The sequence below is a fragment of the Peromyscus californicus genome, unplaced genomic scaffold (genome assembly GCF_007827085.1).
Source record: "Peromyscus californicus insignis strain IS unplaced genomic scaffold, ASM782708v3 Scaffold_12__1_contigs__length_115047231, whole genome shotgun sequence".
Taxonomy (NCBI): domain Eukaryota; kingdom Metazoa; phylum Chordata; class Mammalia; order Rodentia; family Cricetidae; genus Peromyscus; species Peromyscus californicus.
The window spans coordinates 7091230-7115058 of NW_026294413.1; the positions used below are offsets into that span (position 1 = coordinate 7091230).

The 23829-nt window shown below is 43.6% G+C and overlaps 1 protein-coding gene across 2 annotated transcripts in view; it reads left to right on the forward strand.

Annotated features, from left to right (window-relative positions):
• The first annotated feature begins 4443 nt into the window (after window positions 1-4443).
• Window positions 4444-23829, forward strand: part of Dct (dopachrome tautomerase) — a 63500-nt gene continuing 44114 nt past the window's right edge. For both annotated transcript variants that reach the window (XM_052732492.1, XM_052732491.1), the window contains exons 1-6: window positions 4444-5224; window positions 13537-13836; window positions 16018-16118; window positions 16734-16900; window positions 19779-19958; window positions 21779-21914. In XM_052732492.1, the coding sequence (XP_052588452.1) occupies window positions 4930-5224; window positions 13537-13836; window positions 16018-16118; window positions 16734-16900; window positions 19779-19958; window positions 21779-21914 (1179 nt within the window). In that variant the 5' untranslated portion in view covers window positions 4444-4929. The remainder of the gene's footprint in view (window positions 5225-13536; window positions 13837-16017; window positions 16119-16733; window positions 16901-19778; window positions 19959-21778; window positions 21915-23829) is intronic.

Genomic DNA, 23829 nt, shown 5'->3' on the forward strand with positions numbered 1-23829 from the left:
GGCAAACTTATCCTTTCGAAATGTCGTGGAGTTGTTGATTGCAATCACACTAGATTCTTTTGTCTTACATCTGCAATGTGAGATCACCTCCACTCACCTCTCAGTGATCTTTTTGAATTCTTTCCTAAGTCCTGTCTTGCTAAAAAATAACTCCGTTGTGTGTTTATCACACTTTGGTTTACACAGAAATCTCTCTCTCTCTCTCTCTCTCTCTCTCTCTCTCTCTCTCTCTCTCTCTCTGTATGTGTGTGTGTGTGTGTGTGTACGTACAGCTTATCTTTCTGTCTCATTTCCCAAAGAGTCTGAGACTGCTCCCACAATACACACATTTACAAAATGACAAAATAAGAATCTCTGAATAACAGACTAGATTCTGTCTGAGTTGGCTGTGCATTGTGAGGTCTATAGATTTGGAACTATCATCCCTGGCCAAGGCAAAGGAAGAAACATCATGTGGAGATTCACAAGGCTGTAAGTTCAGGACAGGCTGGCACCTATGAGGTAACACAGCTTTTCTGGGTACTAGGCTGGCAGAAAATTTCCTCCAATGAGAGAGAGGCGTATTTAATGATTTCATAAATATCAGTGCCACATGATACTTAATTATAACAGACTTTAGTGTAGGCTGACACTGTGACACCAAGGGTAGTTTAATTTATGCCAAGCTGGAGTGACTGATTCCTTATTCTCAAACTCATGAGCCTCCTGCTTCTGCTTCCTTCAGCAAATCCTACCAGCGTGTGCCACCACAACTGGCAAGACCCCTTATTTTCCATTGCAATCAGCCTCCTCCATTGGGGTAGCAATGTCAAAACCATGAATTTCTAGTAGAAACACTTACATATCAAAGAGGAATGTATTTGTATTTGACTTGCTATTTGTATTTGACTTGCTCTCCAGCTGAGGATGACTGTGAATCCTGCTACCTCCACACCCCAAGTGCTGGGTGGTGTGCACCACCACACCTGGGTTATGAGGTGCTGAGTATTGAACTCAAGGCTTCACACATGCCAGGGAAGCTCTCTACCAATGGAACTACACCCCAGGCCCCATTTTGTGGTTTAAATGAGTTAATGGAAGGTAGAGAAGCAAGCTTATTTCTGTACCTGGCATAGGTAGGGGATTAAGAACTCTGAGTTTTCATAGGGCTGGAAAGATGGTTCAATGGTTAAGATCACCTGCTACTCCTGCATAGAACCTGGGGATATCAAAACGGCGAGTCACAATTGTCTGTGACTCCAGTCTCAGGGCGTCTGATGCCCTCTTCTGGCCTCCATGGGCTCCTGCATGGAAGCAGTGCATATACGTTCACAGAGGCTCACACACATACACATAAAAATAAAATCTTAAGAAGAAATGTTTCCTTCTTTTCCTTTTTTTGGGGGTATTGCAACAAATTCTTTAGGGAAGATAAATGTAGCAACAAAGCCCATCGAGAAGATCAGGACCTTGAATCAGGGAAACACAGTTCTCCTACCGCCTTGTTAATTGAGGTCTCACAGCCTCCATTTCCTTTTCTGTAACGTTGGGATAATAATGAATGAGTAGATGATCTCTATGAAGAAAATGAAACGATGCACTGTGATAGTAAGGTGTCCAGGTTATGAAGTGGTAAAGCAAACGGCAAAGGACGGGTCCTCTCAGGAGTTGACACTCAGGCGATGGGAAGAAGAAACAGCAGTACAATGGCCAGGACAGAAAGAATGGGTCTGTCTGTGTGACAGTGACGCAGTGCTCCACCACCACAGAGGAAGAGAGAGGCAGGTAGGGGCAGATCCAGCAGGATCTTCTAGTCCGGTTCTTCCCAAGCTATCTAGGGTACAGAAGTTCTGAAAAACAGTTTGAAGGCCAACATGAGGTCAAAATCACATGGTCTCTGTGCAAACGACCCTCCACACTTGCACCTGACTGATCATGTACTTTAGCGTGTAGCAATGACAAGCCTTTAAGTATTGGGTCCCACATTATTGTGTTCATCTTAATGCAGGCCAGGAACACATGGGCTGTGATCTGCTGACCACTCTGTGAGTAGCATGTGGGGGAGATGTTTGATTTCACTCCAAGTGCTTCAGAAAGCATTGATCAGGAAGGAAGAAAGAGAGGAATCAAAGATTCAAAGACTGTGGTGTGGTCTGGTTCTAGGACTAGGGGAGCACAAATGTGATAAGACAGCAAAATTTGCTTTGAAGGGGTCTAGACCTTTGAGAGGACTGGTCTAGGAGGAAGTTGGATATGGGTCTGAGGTTCACAATTCAGAGCAGGGCCAGGGAAGTGATTCTGGGTTGTCGTAACAACCATCACGAAAAGCTTCAGATTACCTGGGTTATGTGGCATGTGTTGCAAAGAAAAGGAGACTGGACAATCTGATGTGATTGGTCCTGGTTTGACTTATCATCCTCCAAAAGACATGAATCCTGCAAATGTGGTCCAGTTTGGAAAAAAAATCTTTTTGTGGGTATAAGCATCTCAAGCTGGGAGCATCCTGAGCTAATCCCAGGTGGCTCATTATCCCATGATGGGGAGATACAGAAATGAAGAAGGGAAATGCTTGGAGACTGTGGCAGGAGTTGTAGTGTGGTACACTCAAGTCACAGATGGACAGGACTGTCAGCAGCTACCAGAAGCCGGAAGGGATAGGGTTATCACAGAATTGCAGATTGTTGATTGTGCTACCTTGTCAATGCCTGGATTTCAGACCCCGGGTCCCCAAAACTGCAAGGGAACAAATGTCTCTGTGTTAGCTTCCCAGTTTGTGGAACCTGACAGCAGCGTAGGAAAGGAATATACCTGGTCTCTTAGCTGGCACTTTGGCAAGCCTTCATCTGGAGCTATGTTTTATTCTCACATTGTGGTCTGCAGCTCTGGCTGTGCAGTAGAATCAGGAAGAGTTTAGACAGTGCTGATGTGAGTGTGAAAAGGTGGCTTAGTCAGTAACATGCTTCTGTGTAAGTGTGGCGGCCTGAGTTCAGATCCCCAGCATCCATGTAAGGAGCCAGGAATGGTAGCACATGCCTGTAATCCCGGTGCTGGGGAGACAGAAAGAGGTGGATCTCTGAAGCTTTCTGGTCAGCTAGTCTACCAAATCGTTCAGTGGGGACTCTGTCTCAAAAAACGAAGTGGAAAGTGATTGGGAAAAATAGTTTATGATAGTCTTTGGCCTCCACTTGCACACACAAACATGTATACATGAATGCCTTCCAAAACATACATACTGTAAGTGCACACACCTGCTTGCAGACATGCATGTACACTCACACACACACACACACACACACACACACACTTATACTGCTGATGCTCTGTGATATCATCAAGACTCTGATTCAATGTCCAGAACCCAGAGGCACACACTGCCATTGAGTTAGTACAGCTTGATATCATAGGGGTAGAACAGAACACACAGGGGAAGCTGTGTACTTTTCCTTCCTTTCTTTTCTTCTTTTTTTTGAGACAATGTCTCTCTACATAGTCACGGCTGTCCTGAAACTCACTATGTAGATTAGGCTGGCCTTGAACTCACACAGATCCACCTGCCTCTGCTTCCCGAATGCTGGGATTAAAATCATGGGACATGAGCTCAGCTCCTGAATACTTTTCTCAACCTTAAGAATTTCTCTGAAATTTAATACTAGGTACTTTATGTCCATGCATCAGGCATTCTTAGCCTCCAGCTGGGGCAATTTCAAGTCTGTAACTTGTATAGATCTCACAGCACCAAGACAGTCCTTTCTCCACCGTGAAGGAACAAGCACTCTGACAAACGGCCATCATTGCCCATCTGCACACTCCCATGCTGCCCCCAGAAGCAGCACGTAGGATCATTGCTTCCTAAATTTAAGCTTGATTGTGCCAAACTTTAATGCAATCAAAAGATTCCCTTGCAAACCTCATTCTGGTTTGTCCCATTGCCTTCCTTACAGCAAGATGATGATAATTGTGAATCGTTGGTAGCATATTCTTCCATGTAAGTTAAAAAAAAAAAAGCTCCTGTACGGATGTGCTAAACAAGAGAAGAAGAGGTTATTATCTGGAGGCAAGAGGATTCCTAATTGTACAACAAAGCAGTTCCTTGTACACGGCCTTAAATAAACGTTTCTTTATTTCAGGGGCTGCATGATCTCCTGTGGCGGTCTCTCTCCCATGTCAGTAAGCAGTCATGAGGGAGACGTGCTTAGCGATGCACAGGTCTGTAAAGGGCCTTTGACGGAATGCTCACTGCTTCTATTGACGCACTGGGAAGTCTGAGGTCACAAGCTTGGCTGGGACACATGAGCCCAATAAAGAGGCTGATTTTGCCCTCCTGACACAAAGCCAGACACTTTATCAGCTTCATTGTGCACTTAGGGTCATGTGCTAACAAAGAGGATTTCTCTAGTTATAATCCCCCTAATGACGGCTTCTCCCAGCCTTCCCCCAAACCCTACCAGGCCCCGTGGCTTGGCAAGCCAGAGAGAATAAAGGCAGAACGGTGCTTGGCTTTTGAACTGAGTTCAAGGCAATTAAAGTCAAGGGCTAAGGAGAGAAGGAGGGGGCTTAGGAAGGCAGCATAATAAGCAGTATGGCTGGAGCACTCTAAATTAACTCAATTAGACAGAGCCTGATTTAACGGGGAGAGCTGGCGAGAAGCGCTCCCCTCATTAAATTTGATGTTAGAGGAGCTTCTGCTGAAATTAAATTTGTGTTAGTTGTCTGAGTCACATAAAATAGCATGTGCATGGGCATGTACGCATGTGCACACGTGCAGGTTCTGTGATTCAGGTGGGAATTTTGAGAGGGTATTGGAAAGAGTTAGCACTAAAAAACGAAACAAAATAAAAGAAAAGGAGGTTTGAGTGAGCGAATGCTCCAGAACCCAGCAGTGAAAGACAAGGAGAAAAACTGGACAGAAAACAGGTGGGAAGCTTAGCCAGGTCTCCCAGTTAAGAAGACATGGGTCTTGCACAGTGGGGGCTTCTGCTGGGTTTCCTGGGTTGTGGAATTCTGCTTGGAGTTCGGGCTCAGTTTCCCCGAGTCTGCATGACCTTGGATGGTGTACTGAACAAAGAGTGCTGCCCGCCTCTGGGCCCCGAGCCGGCCAACATCTGTGGGTCTCAAGAGGGCCGGGGCCAGTGCACAGAGGTGCAGACAGACACCAGGCCCTGGAGTGGCCCGTATGTCCTTCGAAACCAGGATGACCGTGAGCAGTGGCCAAGAAAATTCTTCAACCGGACGTGCAAATGCGCAGGTGAGGCCCTGGGGCAGCGCCGCTTCACTCTGAATCTGCGTTGGTGGAGAATCCTCGCTGGGAAAGCAGTCCCTTCTGAGGGAGAGATGTCGGGTAACAAACTGCTAGGCTAGCTGTTTCCGTGGCCAGTCTGTTCGGTAAGGCTGATGGACTGCTTACATCTTTCACACCCCGTACAGGTGCTTATGAAAACTAAATCAACATTATGTGGGCCAAGCCTGAATTTCTGAACACTTGCCAACATACCTTTGGCTTGTTTGTTGGGAGGGGAGGCTACAGAGATGGAGAGCCTGCTTTGAAACTAGAACAAGTCCTTTCAAGATGGTTCGGGGCCTCTCCTGCAATGGGTTCACACTTGCTGAGGCGCTGGGTGCGGCTTGGCATCCGCAGGCAGCAGAGGAGGCAGGTGCTGCGGAGTCCTGGCCTCAGCAGTTCTCATGATGTGAAGAGACCACTAACAGGGTCCATCTGCCTTGTTCAAGCCAGGACTGGACTGTAGTTTTGGCAAAGTTGGGGAGACGGGGCAAAGCAGCTTCTTCAGTGAGGCGTTATGAGGGATCGGTGGCTTCCTTCTACCTGAATTCCCCCTGAGTTCACTGTCCTTTCTTTACAACCCTGTCTCTCCCGATACTTGTTTCTTTGAGATCTTCATTTTCTCTGCCTTTCTTAAATCTTCCTCTGTCTCACCTCTTCTGGTTTCCAGAAACCAGGCACAACTGTGATGAACTCTCAATGTCTGACAGGGTGTCTGAAAAACCAAAATCCTGCGAGCCGCAGCTCCACCAAGGCCCGCGGCCACTGTCCCTCAGTGGCCCGCTGCACACAGCCTTCCCTCCCGGCATATTTCCGCTTCCTCACGTGCTGCTAACACATAGGAGAGTACGGACAGCCCAGCTTTTTGTTTTGTTATGATGTACTTAGTGTTATGGTAGAAGAGAGATCGAACGTAGGACCTTGTGTACGCCAGGAGAGTGCTCTAACACTGAACTACATGCACAGTCCTTGTAATTATTTTAAATTATGTGAGTCAATGGCATTTTCAGGTCCTAGTTTGCCTTACATACCAATTGTGACAAGTTATGATAGCATATTGAATATGTATCATCCATTTTTTGAGCCATCGAAGCATTTGCTTCAATAGACATCGCTTCATAGGTTTTCAGTCCCATGGGGGGACACTTGTGGTATTGGAAACCACACTAACATGGGTAACCTTTGCTCCGAACCTCCAGAGCATCTATGGCAATCATTCCCTGTCAATAGATGACAAAATGCCATGTCTTTCAAACCCTGAGCATCTCTGTTTCAGAGCGGCAGAATGCTTTAGCAGGTCAGGTAGAACAGGTCGCTTATCTTACCCCATCTGTATAGTTTTCTCTTGGATAGTGAAGCACATTTGCTTTTAGAAAGTGGACGTGGAAACCACAGGACACAGCAGAATAGAAAGCACATTTGCTGTTTTTTTTGTTGAGGAAGTATTCTGAATATTCATCAAGAAGGGATAGCAGCTGGGGTCAGAGCAACATACTTTCAGAATGAAACAGGAACTACTGTTCCAAGAGGCAATGGGTCAGGAGTAGGGCCTAGCCTCAAGTTTCAGATTCACGAAAGACTTCACATTTCCAGAGGCCAATCCCTAGCAGCAGGGCTTCCTCAAGGTGCTCAGCCCCCATCTCCCACCACTGATTACCGGGACTACCCTTGAGGGCCCATCCTCTGCCTGTGACTTACCTCCTTTCTAGGATTCATTTGCCTCCAACTCCCTCACCACTGTCGCTCATTCTGTACTGCGTGCGCATGGGTTAAGGTAGCTTAAGATCTGCAGCTCCTAATATTTAGTTTGATAGATTATTCCTTTCATCTACCTTTAAGAAGTATAATTGCTGGGGGCTGAAGAGATGGCTCAGCGGTTAAGAGCACTGGGTGTTCTACCAGAAGTTCTGAGTTCAATTCCCAGCAACCTCATGGTGGCCCACAGCCATCTATAACTAGTCCCATGGGATCTGATGCCCTCTTCAGGTGTGCAGATGTACTCTCAGACGAAACACCCAAATACATACATACATAAAGATAAAAAAGCACAGTTGCCATACAGAGTTCTGCACACAATCAATATGTACAATTTAATAAGCTGTATGCTTTTCTGTTCCTCTTACAGTAATCAAGGTAAGGAACATATCCACCACTTCCAAGAGGTTTCCTCATCTTTCTTGACTTTGTGGGTTTGCAGGAATACATAACACGAGCTTTAGCCGGCTAGCATGTTCTTACGTGTACAAAACCTTTTCTTTAACCATGCTCTAGAGTGGATGTCCAAAACGTAGTCACCATGTGTCACTGTAACGGTTCTCATCAAATGAGCCTCTACGTTTCCTCCTCCGCCCTCGTCCCTGGGGACCACCATGCTTCTGTCCTTTCTGGTTAGCTGACCGCTTTATAGACTCCTCACTTAGGAGGAGCCTGGCATTATTGTACAGTGGGGGATTGTTTCACTGAGCACAGTGTCTTCAGGTCCATGCACAGGTTGTAAGAGGTAGATGATGGTCCCAACACCTCTTCCTCCTCCTTTTCCAACTTACTTAAAAAAAAACAAAACTTTTTTTTTTTGAAATTCTGGAAGTTGAACCCAGGGCTTACATACAGTAAGCAGACAATCTGCCACTGAGCTGCATTGACAGCCCCTTTGGCTCTGTTTTTGTCAGTTGGATGGTCTGTTTCCCTGAGTCTTGGGACACAAGACTAAGTCTTAGAGACTTTCGACAGAAAGCTGCTTTGTGTATGTGCTTGTCGTTCTGTGACATGTCAGATGTTTCAAAGACAGACACCTGATCTTCTATGTTTCCTCCTTAAAGAGTGAGTGATTTGCCTTCTTTGGGTAGCGTTTTCGTATGTTTCAGATACTCTGTGGAGTTTATATCTGACTTTGAGCATCCCAAAGGCCCTTGGCTCTGGGAGCCTTCAAAACCACTTGCAAATGGAGCACCTGGGACTCTCCTGGCCATCCTGAAGTTTCTAAGGCAGAGATGGAAATTAGCATCTGGCCAGCAGAGTGTTAGTGACTTTGCATTTGCTGATTCATTGAGAAAATTAATGACTCCAAACTTGCTACTATAGACTGGTAACGGAACCTTTTAGCCTCATAAGGGAAAACTAAAAAACTAAACTAAAATAAACAAATTCTGTGCCCCAATTCTCTACAGAGCATTTTTCTATTCTTTATTGTGAAACATTGGGAAAAAAATTGCTGAGTGCAATCGCAAGGAACTCAATGTAGAAGTCAGGAGACTTCAGCACTGGCCGTCACGATCTGGGGCTCACCTGACAGTTAGCATTGATGAGCAGATGCCAGTTGCAGCTGGATCTTTGGGCTTTTGAAATCCTGGGGCACCAAATAGTTTTTGAACAGTTGGCTGAGAACTTCTTGTTTGTACAAGTGACTAAACGCCTCATTTTCCAATCTCTGAAATGGGGATAATGATGAACCCACACTTGTAAAATCTTTTTGAGCTCTGCAGATGAAAGAGTCTGTGTGAGTATAAAGTATTGTTATTAAAATAATAGAATCTCTAATTAAAAGGAATAGGCTATTTAGACTTCCTTGTAAACTCACTAATCGGTCGGTCGTCGTTAAGCTTAGTTAGTCTAATAGCGTTTTGAGTTTGAGCCGTGCAGTGCATGTAGGGACATGTGGTGTGTGGATGTTTTCTCTCTCCTCATCTTAGTTTTAAGTCAGGAGAGGGTTTTGATTCTTTTAATGGAATTTTTGCTCAAGAACACACTCAATGTGAGATAGATTGGAATCATCCCCCCTTCCCTGTTCCCCAACAGCAACAACAAAAAAACCATAATTTTTTTCTTAATGTGTTCCATTTGTGTTTCTTATGACTGATGCATGAAAGAAAGGAGTGACTCGTATTAAGCTGGTGCAAGATACAACCAGAAAATCTGAAGAAATACGCACCGTGTGTGCCAGGCTGGTACATTATATTTTTCTAATTTTTAGTATTTTGATAAATTCTATAGGCCAGGTCTGTAAGCCAAAAAATGGAAGGGACCTGATGTACATATAGAAAAGGAATTTTTTTAACTGAGTAAACTTCTGAATTATACATGTCAAGTAGCAAGTGCTTTCTGGTAAGTGGTTGACCGTGTGTGCGTGTGTGCGTGCATGTGTGTGTGTCTGCTTCCCTTACAGTTCTGTGCTCACCTTGTCTGTGTAGCAGTGTTGTGTTCTCCTAAGTCAGGAACATTGTTTTGTCTTCTGTCAGATCACAACACTCAGTTTTCCGTTTTGACTTCTGCAGTTCCGGTTGTGTTGATGTCTCATGGTGCACACCTCTCCCATTTCCTCTACTCTGCAGTGTAGCCTTATTTGTATCTGTATTCCCCAGTGCCTAAAAAATGGCCTTTTCCAATTTTCAGTGCTCCCTCCATCCCTCAAGTGGCATTTGTTAGCACTGTGTCATCCCGTTTGGGGTAGAAAGAGGACAATGGACACAATGTTCAAGGGTTAGCAATAGGGATAAGTGAAGACAAGTTATTGCTCTGATATTTGAAAAGAGGAATTTCCCAAGACTATCAACATAACACTTAGAATGGAGCTTGTTGGGCCCCAGACACCATTCTCTGTGGTCTATAACAATACACTTATTTTTCACAAGATAAAATATAAAAATATAAAAAGCGGTGGGGACAGAGGAAGGCATATTGAAACTTGGTTTTTTTTTTTTTTTTTTTTTTTTTTTTGGTTTTTCAAGACAGGGTTTCTCTGTGTAGCTTTGCGCCTTTCCTGGAACTCACTTGGTAGTCCAGGCTGGCCTCGAACTCACAGAGATCCACCTGGCTCTGCCTCCCAAGTGCTGGGATTAAAGGCGTGCGCCACCACTGCCTGGCCAGAAACTTGTTTTAAGACTATTTTTAAAAGTAGAATATCTTTTATTTATTATTTGGCAACATCATACAAGTGAAAAATGCATGTTAAGCTTACATACCCCAACTTCCAGAAACCCCAACTCTCCATTTTTGCTCCCCCCAGGAAAGACTGTGTTTTAGAACAGTTTTAAGTTCAGATAAAAATTAGGTCAAAAGTATAGAGATTTCTGATATATCCCCTGCCATGTATGACCCACCTTCATGTCATGATCCCTTGTTTAGCATTGATGGGAATTAGGTTGTAGATGTTCAGTAAATTATTTGTTGCATAAATAAATGAGGAAGACAGTTGTTGATGATAGTATTTCCACCAACCAGGAGAATCATAAACAACATTGTGTAGATATCATAGCACAAGCTATGAATAATTCAAGTTCAGACCTCAAGAGTCAAAAGTATTTTTAGGTCTTTTAATATAAGAGTGCTATAAAATTTAAGTGTCTTTTTTCTTACTATTTAAAATATTTTTAGGATTGTTTTTAGTCCACAGAAATAACAGAATGGAAGGAATTGTGGGGATGACTCAGCTGTTAAAGCGTGTGCCATGCTGCCATGAGGACCTGAGGTGGGATCCCCAGCAACCACGCAGAAAGCCAGGCTCAATGTGTACTTAACAAAACCTTTGTATACCTAATTTTTAACTTTTTAATGATTTAATTTTAATATTTGCAGGAAAGTATTAGTGAGATAAACAGAACTTTGTTGACCTTCTGTTTTGACTTTATTGATTTATTTTATGAAAGAGACTGTTTTATTTAAGATAACATAATGCCAACTATCAACTTTGAAGTGTTAAAACTTTCAAGTTTTGATCCTAGTGCTTATCATTTGGGTCTCTGTCTGATTCATTAAGGTCCAGTAAGCATGATGAGCCAGGCAGTGTCTTCAGACAACCGGACTAACTGCCTTCCATTTCCCTCAGGGCTCCCCAAAAACTTCATTACTTCAAAAAATATTTATTTATTTTTATTTTATGTCTATGAGTGCTTGCTTGCATGTAGATGTGTGCACCAGGTATGTGCATGCCTGGTGCCCGGAAGACTGTGGAGGCAGAGGAGGACATCAGATCCCTTGGAGCAGGAGTGACTGACAGTTGTGAACTCCCATGTGCATGCTTGGAACTAAACCTGGGTCCTCTGAACCGTCTCTCCAGCTTCCATGTGCACTTGCAATTCCAGTGCTGGGGAGGTAGAGGCAGATGAGCTCTTGGAGCTAGTTGGCCAGACAGACAGTCTAGCTGAATTGCTGAGCCCTAGGTTCAGTGAGAGAGTGTTTCAAAAATAAAGTGGAGAGTAAGAGGGGACACTTGATGTCGACCTCTGCACATATGCACACAAGTACACAAACCCACATAAACATGTATGAACACAACAACATCAACAACAACAACAACACACATACACACACACTGAGAGCAAAAGGCACATGTATCCTTTGCCTTTGTGCATCCCTCCCTGTCGACCACTGCTGCCATCCCGCCCCACGCTGGTCTTGGGTTTTCCCGTTGAAGTGGTCCCATAGATGACTGTGCACTTTCTGAGCAGACTTTAAAAACAGCTGCAAGTGTGACTGAGAGCTCAACTGAGTAGTGAGTATTCTTCAGACATAAAATTTTATCCTATCACTTCTCAAAAAAAGAAGCTACTCCTGTAAAAGCTACCCCAGTGGGTGATACATATTTTCTTTCTCTCTTTTTGTCCTGATGATGCTGGGCTTAGAAACCAAGAGCTCCACCACTGAGCCGGGTCTCCTTGATGCTTAAAAATAAATAATTAAATAAAGGGAGTCCAAGTGGCTGATGAACACAGCTCAGGTCCTTCTGTCTTGCTGGGACTCAGGCTGGGAGTGCCGCTCAGTGGCAGAGCACATGCCCAGCATGTGCTAAGCTCTGGCTTCCACACCTCTTCAACCAGTTCTGCCAGAACATGGTACAGAGAAGATCTATCATGATGTTAAAAGGAGGGGTAGGTAACTCACACAGGGAAGGATTTAGGAAGGTTAGGAAAAGAGTTTCAGGCACAAGAAAGAACAGGTAATAGTTGTGGGGGTGTGAGATGGAGGCAGAGGCTGAGCAGGGAACTGGTCATCAGCATTACGTACTTGGAATCACTTTAATGTTCTGGAGATAAGCACCTTTATCTTCTTGTGGGAATAATAGCTAAACTTTCCCTCTCAGATGTATCAGCACCTAAGGAATGAGGAGCTGGTTATGTCCAAAGTAAACGGACAGGTACGAGACAGAAAAGGCAGATAAAGAACTTAGACTTAGCCCCCAGTCCTCAGGGATGTCTTAGAGCTTGCTCACTGGTTCTTGTCCCTCGGGTATGGGGAAGCACAGGTGTTCTGTTGCAGACAGCAGATTCTAAAGGATTTGCACCTCTTGACACCACGATCTTTAATTCACTTTTATGATCTGCCAGGCACCATTGATTTTTGTCTTAGTGCTTTCTCCTTTGTGAAATAAACCAGCATTTTTAAAGTTAGATGCCACTCAAATGCTGGACGTCAGCTTGTTTGTGATTATTATTATTTTCAAGACAGGGTTTCTAAGTATATCCCTGGCTGTCTTATTCTGGAACTCACTAGTAGACCAGGCTGGCCTCGAACTCACAGAGATCCACCTGTTTCTGCCTCCTGCATTATTAAGTCAATGGATCAGTCTGTGCTGGCCCAGTGGTGTGGGCTGCATGGACAGTAGAGCTTAGCAAGATCATGGCAGGTTGGGGTGCAGAGAGGGTGTTAGAAGAGAGAGGTCCAGGACACAAGAGGCAGGAGAGTGCCTTCGCTGGGGCTACTGCAACAAGTCATTGCAAACGGTCTGGCAGAAGGAACAGCAGTTGTTTCCTACGAGTTCTGGAGGTGGAAGCCTGAGAACAAGGTGTGAGCGGGGCTGGTGTCCTCTGACATTTCTTCCGTTGGCCTGGGTCTGCGTGCGGTCCTCCCTCTGTGAGCATGGTGACAGCAGTCATACTGGGTAGCGGCTGCTCCAGTACTCTCATTTTGCCTTAATTGCCATCTTGAAAACGTGATTTCCAAAACTAGACACACACTGAGGTCCTGGGGATGAGATCTTCCGCCTCTTTTTCTTCTTTCTCCTCCTCCTCCTCCTCTTTTGCTTTAAAGATAAGAAAGATTGGCATGTAGTAACGGAGGCCGCAAGTCCAAGAACAAGGCAGCAGCCCGGGGCCCGGGTTCTTGGAGGCCCTGTCCTGTCCTGCGCTTTCTCTCTGTGGTGGCATGGTCTTCCCTCATGCCTCAGGGCTCTTCTTGGCCCGTTGTAACATCTATTCTCTTCCCTTCTACCTGGAATTAAACTGAAAAGTTTCTTCCATAGTATATAACCTCACCCCACTCCCCATTTTCCCCCTTTTACAAATCAGGAAACTTTGCTGGTTATAATTGCGGAGGTTGCAAGTTTGGCTGGACCGGCCCCAGTTGTGACCAGAAGAAGCCTCCTGTCCTACGGCGGAATATTCATTCCCTGACTCCTCGGGAGAGGGAGCAGTTCCTGAACGCCTTAGACCTGGCGAAGAAGAGTGTACATCCAGACTACGTCATCACCACACAGCACTGGCTGGGCCTGCTTGGACCCAACGGAACCCAGCCACAGGTCGCCAACTGCAGCGTGTATGACTTTTTTGTCTGGCTCCATTATTATTCTGTTCGAGACACATTATTAGGTGGGTTTTCCCCATTGACTTAACATCCATTATTAGAGGTTTGCAACTGGGTTGGGTATGGGGTGGAAGTCATTTGATACAAGTTAATTAACGGGGAAGCAACCTCAAGCGAGGTTCCTTTTCGGACTGGCAGAAATACCAAACACCGCCTGTACTTCAAATGGGGCCGTTTCTTCCTTGTTCTGCAGACACTTCAAACCTCTCCTAGCTTATATTCCTGGTTCAAAGCCTAATCCTAGCTCTTTGTGAAACTTAATCCTCAAAGGCATGAGCTGGTAAAGTGGAGGCAAATTCCTTTTGATTCCAGAAAAAAAAAAAATCAACTTTGGCTTGAAAGCTGGCTCTGGCCTTTTCTTCAAATTAGAGAATTAACTGAACATATGCCAGGCTCACAGCATTTCCTTGTTCAGAGCTGCAGTGTCTGCGCTAGAATCGCGGGGGCTCCTTCAACTCATACATCTTCAGACTATCAGTTGGAAGCTCCCCCGAAGTTGCTTCCTGGTAGGACAGGCGGCTTCTGCCTACGACCACAGTTCTCCCCGTCCACTTTGATGTGGGTTTCGGGGCGCCTTCTTGCTGGCCATAAGCGTCCAGCATAGGCATGCTTATACACAAGGCTAAGCAAGAAGAACTCTATGTTGCTATGGCTTGGCGTAAACTTTTCCTTGACGACACAATTCCAAAATGCTGGGAGGCTCCTTGGGTTCCACAAAGTTGTCCTTTGACACCCACACTGACGCTGTAGCGCACGTGTTCCCCCGCTTCCGCAACAATAACAAAAAAAAATGCTGAATTGAGGACTCCCCCAGAACCTGAAACTTGGGGACTGGGTGGATTATGGCACAGGAGGTGGATGGTCATGTGCTTCATTAATCAAATAGCGACAGACCATCCCCTGTTACCGATGGATTGTGGAGAAGCCATTGGTTTGTTCCTGGAGAGTGGAAATCCGTTCCAGATTCTTCTCATAACTTCTCCTAACAGTCTGCACACTTGGCTGTCTCTGCAGCTGTCCCTACTTCTAGGCACCCCCTGGGGTCAGGGTGGACAAAATCAACGAGCATACTTGGGCTGGTGCAATTCTCACTTGGTGTCTCGCTCTTTCACGCCCATCACCAGTTCCCACCCTTTGATGTCTTTCTCACAATTTTGTGTAGAAAACTTGAAACTTCTCTTTAGTCAAAAGACATTTTTTAAAAAGGCTCTGTGGCTGAGAGCAGGGGTAGGGGCTCTGCTGTCAGTGTGAGCGTTGTTAAAACCTGCCTCGCAGGAAAGCATCCATCTTCCTTTATCGATAGCTGAGGGGCTCCTCTGGCTATAAGCTTTATCGCTTTCCTGTCCTTACTCTGAGGAATTTTTGCTTTATGAGAGGGTAGCCTCTCAGGAGGAAAGGCAAGCTGTAGTTTCTGGTCTTATCTAGGAACTAAATTTATATTCATATCTGTTCAGCTCTCTGAAGTTATTACAGGTACTTTGAAAGAACTAAGGAGCTGAAGCTTCCGCGTGCCATCAAAAGCTGCTCTGAAAGGCAGAAGAAGGATGGGGCAGCCACCAAGAAGGGCGTGAAATTGCCCAAAGCGCTTCGCTAAAATTCGCAGTTCCAGTGGCCAGCTAAATTGGTTCCAGCATATTTTTTTCTCTTCTGGTCTCAGTGACCACGCTTGTCAGCTGGTGGTTCTAAGTGATTGATGGGTGAGGCAGAATCCGTAAAAGTTCTTCTTGCTTGTATAAAGGCTGCATTAGCACGAAGTGTGGTTGAAGTTGCTACATTATTAAGTAATCTCTCTGTTGTAAATTTATTCAATTATAAAGAACAAGTCTGAAAATATCTTTAAAATACACTTAATTTAGGTCTTAATGATTGACACTTTTAGACAGCATTTTATTTTAATGTATTATTGTGAGAGAATTAAAGCATGTAACAGGACACTGACTCTTGGAAATGACTTGAGTTTCTGGATTCTCTGCTAAAAACTCAGACTTTTGAGAAATGAAAGCAACTATTTTGTGAAAGTGCTAATTGCTTGTGAAACTCTTTTATCATTATTCTTATTGTTGCTTTTTAATAGACAAATGTTTTTAAACTAAGACACCGTGGACTTCTTGGACACAGACATGCAGCTGATAAGGTTTAACATCTTAAATATCCCACTCTCTGATCTCCATTTCCCACTGTTTTAGGTCCAGGACGCCCCTATAAGGCCATAGATTTCTCACACCAAGGGCCTGCGTTTGTCACTTGGCACAGATACCACTTGCTGTGGCTGGAAAGAGATCTCCAGGTTGGTCAAAACCATGCACTCAGTATCTAAAAAGTGTTTGCATTTAAGGAATACATGATGTTTGAAATACTTATTTCTGTGATAACCAGTCAAGAAAAATTAATGCACGCAGCATTTCAGATAGCTTTCCTTTCTGTGTGTGTTGAGTAAACTATGCTCTCTTGACAAACTACCTAAGTTTGAGGATGCTGTAAATTTTGCCCCCTGTTGTACGTTAGATCTTTAGACTTTTTCATCTTCCCAGTTCTCCCTACGTTCTATGCATTTGATATTGTTCCTTTTTCAGATGTCACATGTGCATGAGATTGCGCATTATTTTTCTTTTTAAATGTGGTTTATTTCACTTAGCATAATGTCCTCTAGGTTCAGCTACTTTGTTGCAAATGGTAGGATTTCCTTCTGTATTAAATCAGAACAAATGCATATGTGAGATTTGCATATTTATGTGGACATATACGAATATATTTTTATATATTGACTTTTAAAAAATGTGTCTGATTGGTATTCCTAGTTTTATTATAAAATTGGCCAAGAAGCATGCCAGGCTTTGCCTTACACGCCTTTGGGTAGCATCTGACACATACATAAAGTGATGGGACCTACCTTTGCTTTTAGAGACTCATTGGCAATGAGTCCTTTGCTCTGCCGTACTGGAACTTTGCAACTGGGAAGACTGAATGTGATGTATGCACAGATGAGCTCCTTGGAGGAGCAAGACAAGATGACCCAACCCTGATTAGTCAGAATTCAAGATTCTCCACCTGGGAGATTGTGTGTGACAGGTAATACAATGGAGCTCTCGAGAGCTCTCTGTTTTTCCTTAGTTCTGGGAGATAGACACTATATTTCTTTATATTTCTCTCTCTATGGTACATAGAGTTATGTTTACATGATCTTGAAAGCAGTTTTTCCACAGGAGGCAGGAATTTAAACATTCAAAGCTCGCAAATTAAAAAGTGAAAGTATGGAAATCATGTTAGTAGGTTGAGTGTGCTTGGGCATCATTTTGAGACCAGGAGCGTGAGTTCACAATCAGGAGCAGTTCTGCATCCTGCCAGTGTGTGCTGAGCATCAAGCATGTTCTTGGTGATGCCACAGTGCTGGGAACACAAGGTGTGAATGATCCAGCCATTCTGTATTTACAGAGATCGATTTGTGGTAAATGAATTACCCAGCAGTCTGAGGACTTCTGTAATAGGTGTGTGGTGTGTGTGTGTGTGTGTGTGTGTGTGTGTGTGTGTGTGTGTGTGTGAAGCTGAGAACAGAGTCAGGACAAGTCCACAAGGGTATGGAGCTGATGGTTCTGAGACAGAAGGTGGTATAGACCCCAGCTAGAAGTGGGGAAGGCTAGGAAGCTGTGGGTAGATGATAGGTTCTAGGTGATGGGGCACCACACATGATTCTAGAGAAGCTTCTGGAAGTAAGCTGGTGTGCCTGGGTCACAGGTCCCTGAGGAGTTGTACGGGACAGAAGCACAGACCTTGGGATGTGGGAGGCTCAAAAATATATCTTAATCCTTGAAAGCCACATGAGCGAGTAGGTGGCCCAGAGTCCTGGAAGAATTCTTTCTTCAAAGCGTGCTTTCAGGTGCGGTTCACCAGCCCGTCTGACCTGTGGGGACCTGTTCCAAGACACCGCAGACGGTGCCAAACCTATGCACTCTGAGTCTTCTTACTTACGATCCAATTCAATTTATGAGCTAGGTACAGTAAGAGATAAACAATAATATCTAATGATAAAATAGTGCAATCTTAATAGTGTTCTGAGGTAAGATCGATGTGAGCATGGCCTTTCTTTTTCTTTCAAAATACTGTAGTTTCTCAGCACATTGTAGGAATATTTTAGACCAGTGTTGACAGCAGGTAACTAACCATGAAAAACAAAATTGTGGATAAGGGATAACAACTATGTCTCAGAAAAAGATTCTCCAAGAGGCTACTCCGCCTTCCTTTCATTTATTTATTTTCTCCCAAATTCCCACATTTTGATTGCACTCCTGGGCTTCCCTACCCTCCGTTATCCAATTACCTCCCTGGCCAGCACTGCTCCTGGACATGTGGCCATCTTGAGGGCCCAGTCCTGCCCCAGGGATCCATCCTTTGTGTTCTGCACCTCCTGAAGCTCTCAGGCCAGGCCTTCGCTAGCAGGATATTCTAGATACCTTTGCACAGTTTCACTCCGTCCCATAGAACACCATTTCTCACCATGCTTTTGTCTGTTCATAAGTGATGTGAAAAGAATCTCTGTCATCATGTAAGTCTGGAGAATACTGAGTTCAAAATGTGTGTGTGTGTGTGTGTGTGTGTGTGTGTGTGTTAAACTACTTGGAACATCTTGTAGCCTCCATACATCTATTATTCGTCTAGGGGAACCTAAACATGTCTGAATCTGGAACTCGTTTCACAGACTGTCTCACTGGAACACACTTCGGAATGATGCCCGGGAGGCTTTTTGTTAGCTGGTGTCTGGGTCCTGGTGTCCTCCATCTTTGCTTGTGTGGTTAGTCTGTCACCACTTGCCAACTATTCTCCCTCACTGTTTGAAACCCACGCAGCACTGCCTTTAAAATCTGCCTCTGTCCATGAATTAATACTCTGATGGTGAGATTTCAGGATACCAGAAGCATGTGTTGTGAACCCTCTCTCTCAGCCTCACATGTACCACCTAACTATTAATATCCAACCGTGTTCACATAGTTCCCAATATGACATTTATTTTTCACTTTAAAAAATTTTTATTTCATGACCTACAGAGGAGACACACTGGTTAAGGTACTTGATGACAAGCCATGAAAACTGGAGTTCCAATCCCGGCAGCCACATAGTAAGCTGGGCATCCCAGGCAGGTCTGCAAACCCAGATTCAAGGAGGTGGGACTTAAGAGGCCTCATGGTGCTTGATGGCTTCTCGCCAAGGAAACATAACCCCCAGATTTGTGGACCCCTACACACATGTGTGCTTACACTCACATAAATAAGTCTATGAACTAAAAATTATTTACACATTATAGCTAATTTATAAAAATTATAAAATTATTATTTTAAATAATTATTACAACAATTTTAACTGCATAAATTATGGGATATAATATTGATAACTTTATATGTGTGTGGGGGCATGTGTGCATGCATATGTGTGTATACATGTATGTATTCAAGGTAGGACACTCAAATCGAGGTGCTTGAGACTTTATCACTTTAAATATTAAAAAGTGTTTCAATACTGCATTTTATCTGTAGAATTTTATCTGTTTTTCTGGCTTCTCGTTTGTCTCCAGTTGACCTAAATGCTTTCCCCAGCTCTACACATCCATTCCTCCTCCCACACTGGCTTGGCGCAGTGGACCAAGGCTACTGTCCCACCTCTTTAACATTTTCAGCCTCAGTTATAGTTACAGTTGCCGTCATCTTGCTTGTCCAGCCTGTCACAGTCTTTTGAATAGAATGGTAATTATTATCACATTGCCCCTGTACTCATGTTTTGGACACTCACGTTTTTGAAATGTCTCTATCCATGGTAACTCTGAAGGGTAATGTTTTTACACCTATTTTTGACCATGTAAAGTAACTAATGACCATGACTCTCACTGATTTGCTTGGAACAAATTCGTGATACCATCCACAAAGTTAAGGCATATTGTTTTGAATCCGATAAATCTTAGCTTGGATGACTACAACCGCCGAGTCACACTGTGTAATGGAACCTACGAAGGTTTGCTAAGAAGAAACCAAGTAGGAAGAAATAGTGAGAAACTGCCGACCTTAAAGAATGTGCAAGATTGCTTGTCTCTCCAGAAGTTTGACAATCCACCTTTCTTCCAGAACTCTACCTTCAGCTTCAGGTGGGCACTGACCTCTTCTACCTTAGAGCAGTGGTTCTCAACTTTCCTGGTGCTGTGACCCTTTAATAAAGTTCCTCATGTTGTGGTGACCTCCCCCACCATAAAATTATATTTGTTGCTACTTCATAACTGTAATTTTGCTACTGTTATGAATTGAAATGTGAATATTTTTGAAGACAGAGCTTTACCAACAGGGTCACGACCCATTGGTTGAGAACCCCTGCACTGGACTATCATGCTTGTAGTTGTATGGGGCCAAAAGGAATCCAGGTATTGGCAGACACCTACAAATCTAAATATTGGAGAAAGGCATAAAAACATAGGCTAAGAGGGGTTGATGGTGGAAATACACTCTTACCAGCACTGTAGTTTCATTAGCTTCTAAATGCCATCCTAACTTCTGATTTCTGTATACATATAGGATTTGCCTTGGGAACCAAGGCACCTCATTAACTACCATACTTTAACAGTGTTTGTACTATTTATTATTGGCATTAGAAGCTTATCAGCCACAGATCCTGATACTGGGCCTGACTCTCAGGGGAGTTTTTCAGATTCACCTCAAAGTGTGCACAGATAATAACCTAACACTTGAACTTAAAGACCAACCGTCAGTTTTATCTCACCCCAAAAGAATTAGGAGTGTGTGTGCAAATAAGGTGCTAACAGAGACTCATGAGGCAGCCAAGCAAGGGAATGTGGCCGCCTCCAAAACCAGATTTCTTTCTCCACAATCCACCACACCCCACATACATTTCCTAACTTATATGGGGCTAGGGGCAGGGTAGACCAAACTTAGTTTCAGGAATTTTGCTGAATGTTGCAGGGTTTTGGAGCTGGTGCTAGAGTGGACATGGCTCTGCAACTGGTGTCAAAAGTAGGCAAAGGGCTGGCCACGGTGGTGCACACCTTTAATCCCAGCACTTAGGAGGCAGAGACAGGCAGATTTCGATGAGTTTGAGGCCAACTTGCTCTACATAGTGACGTTCAGACCAGCCAAGACTACATGAGACCCTGCCTGAAATAAACAAAGAAAAATAGGTCAAGGATAACATTTAAGAGTGTTTTTAAAAAGAAGCATTCATTTATTTTTCCTTATGACAAAAAATGCTATTAAGCCAGACTGCATTTTCTCTAGATTTGAGCTGAGAATGTTTCCCTAAAATGTGATTCTTGGATCATAATCACTAGCATCTTTAGAAGTTGGTAAGGAACATACATTGTTAGGACCCCACCTATCCTTACTGGGTGGGAAACTCTAAGAAAAGACCACGAAAAATTTCTTCAGTGGTTCCAAGATAATCTTACTTTTTATTATCACTGTGCCAGGATGTAGACATGTAGAATTTACTAAAAATATAGATGGAAAAGAGAGAAGAATAAGGGAAATGCTGGGGTATGCTTAGAAGGATAAGTGTCTTCCAGCCAAGCCAACAGTCTTTTTCACTGAGAAATATGAATATAAGATTCTATGTTGATTCAAAATTCATTTATTGAATACAGCCCATGTGTTGAGCAGGATAAAAAAAAACCTGTCAATAAAAATATAAAGGAAACATAGTCCCTGTCTTTCAAGAATGTAGAAAAGAAGAATAAAGATAAATAGCTATACTGTGCACAAAGAGAGCAATGTAACCAGCAGGTGCAGGGGCAGCATCCGTTGCATTCCTTCCCCTTCTAGAAGATCATTACAAAAGGTTGAAGTGAAAGAGCTCTCAGCAGAGCCTCTCCTATCCTTATCCAAAGTTGGAAGATGGTTGGATAACGCAGAGACCTTTGCCAATCTTCACTGAAGTCCCTGACACTCTGCTTTCTCTCAGGAATGCTCTGGAAGGTTTTGATAAAGCAGATGGCACACTGGACTCTCAAGTCATGAGCCTTCATAATTTGGTTCACTCCTTCCTGAACGGAACGAATGCTTTGCCACACTCGGCTGCCAATGATCCTGTTTTTGTGGTATGTTCAGAGACTCAGGTCATATGAAACTGTTTCTACGTAATCTATCAGATTCTTTGGGTTTTCAGTGCAGTGAAGGTTTGATGATATTTCATTCTATGTCAACAATATGATATCTGTACATATACACTGATTTTAATCCACATGGAAAGCATGGCTAGGTAGCATATGAAATCCCTACTCAGAACCAATCCTTTAGGGATGGTTGGATTTAGATAAACTCAACCAGGAGTTTACAGTCCAGAAGGCAGTTTATAAGTTATTAGAGTTCCATCAATAATCTCACAAAATGTATACCATAAATTAGCATAGCTATCAATTATTTTTCACTGGCAAATGAGTGATGTTGAAGAATGTTAACTGCACACACCACCTTCAGCTTGTCGCCTATGGGAAACAAAGGCTTGGTTAGCCAGAAAGAAGGCGGAAAAGGAATGCTGGCTGGGTGAGAACCACAAATGCTTTCTTTTCAACCGTGGTGGTGATATGAAACCCAGATTGATGTCACTTACTTTGGTGGCTTCATCCTTCTGTGAGAAGAGACAGCCATTAGAGTTGGCACTGTAACACCCCACGTGCACTGAACTTCTTTGAGAAACTTCATTTCAGCCTCACTTTAAAACAAAGGAATTGTGACAATACTTGGCAATGGGGTTATCAATTTTAAAATTCCACGCTACGCTAGTTCTTAAAGATAAGTTTCCCAAGGAGTTCTCCTGAGACAGCTCAAATGGGGACTGTGCCAGCTGGGGCCACAGTGTTCAGCTGCCCATTGCAATGAGTTTTACCTGGAGGTGGTTCTCTGGGAACACAGCTATAAAGCAGACCCCTTTTCTGTGGTTTAGTTACCTATGGTCAACCATGGTCTGGAGAAAGAGGAAAGATGAATAAGGTACAATAAGATATTTTGAGAGATAGTCAGTCCATAGTCATATCAATTTTATTACAGTAAGTTGTTACTGTTCTATTGTTTTATTAGTTTGTTAATCTCTTACCATCCCTGGGTGATATGTTAAACTTCATCATTGGGGTGCATGTAGAGGAAATATACAGTGTATATGAGGTTTGTTATTTCCGAAGGTCCAGGCATCCACTGAGGGCTTGGAACATATGGCATCTGTTTCCTTCTTCTGCAGATGAGCACACTGGGTTATTACAACACCTTACAGGGAAAAAATAGAGGATGGCTGAAAAGTCTTGGTCAATGGGCATTAGAAAAGACTGTTAAGCTTTGGGTCTGTGCCAGATGATTTGTGGAACGAAGCATGGGAGTTTCACTCTGGGTCAATCCTGTCAGGAAGAAAGGCTGATTCTATCACTGAGTACTCAAAGCACTTATCCATAGGGAAGACAGACTAGACACTGTTTATTGGTAAATCAGCAGCAGTCATTTGTAACAGACAGCAAAGAGGACACTGGGTATTTTGTCTGTTCTCAGACATGCCTATAGGGTTATATTGGCTTGATCCTGATCCATCGCAGTCACAGAGGACCCTGTCTGATGCTGAGGTTCCACGGAACAGCTTATGTCTGGCAGAGCACATCCAGGTCTAGCTTACAGTACCAGGCCAGCTCCTGGCTGTTGAGGTTGCTTTTTCTTTCTCAAGCATAGCTCATTAAATTGGCTGTAAAGATCTACTGAATAGCAACATTGGTTTTCAAGTGCTGACCTCCAGCAAGGTGTCTACTTTAGAGGACCTCAACTCACATTACATCTTTGCTGGCTCTTTTCAGAGCTGTGTGTCTTAGGTAGATGATTGAGGATCCATCACAAAAGGAAATGTCTCCTTTTGTGCTTTAAGTTTTTGGTAGTATTTTGGATTTACATTATTCCAGAATTTTTCATTCATTTGTTGAATTTTGTAATGTATCTTAGCTTGCTCAGATTTTTCTAGTAACGCACTGCTGACTTGTT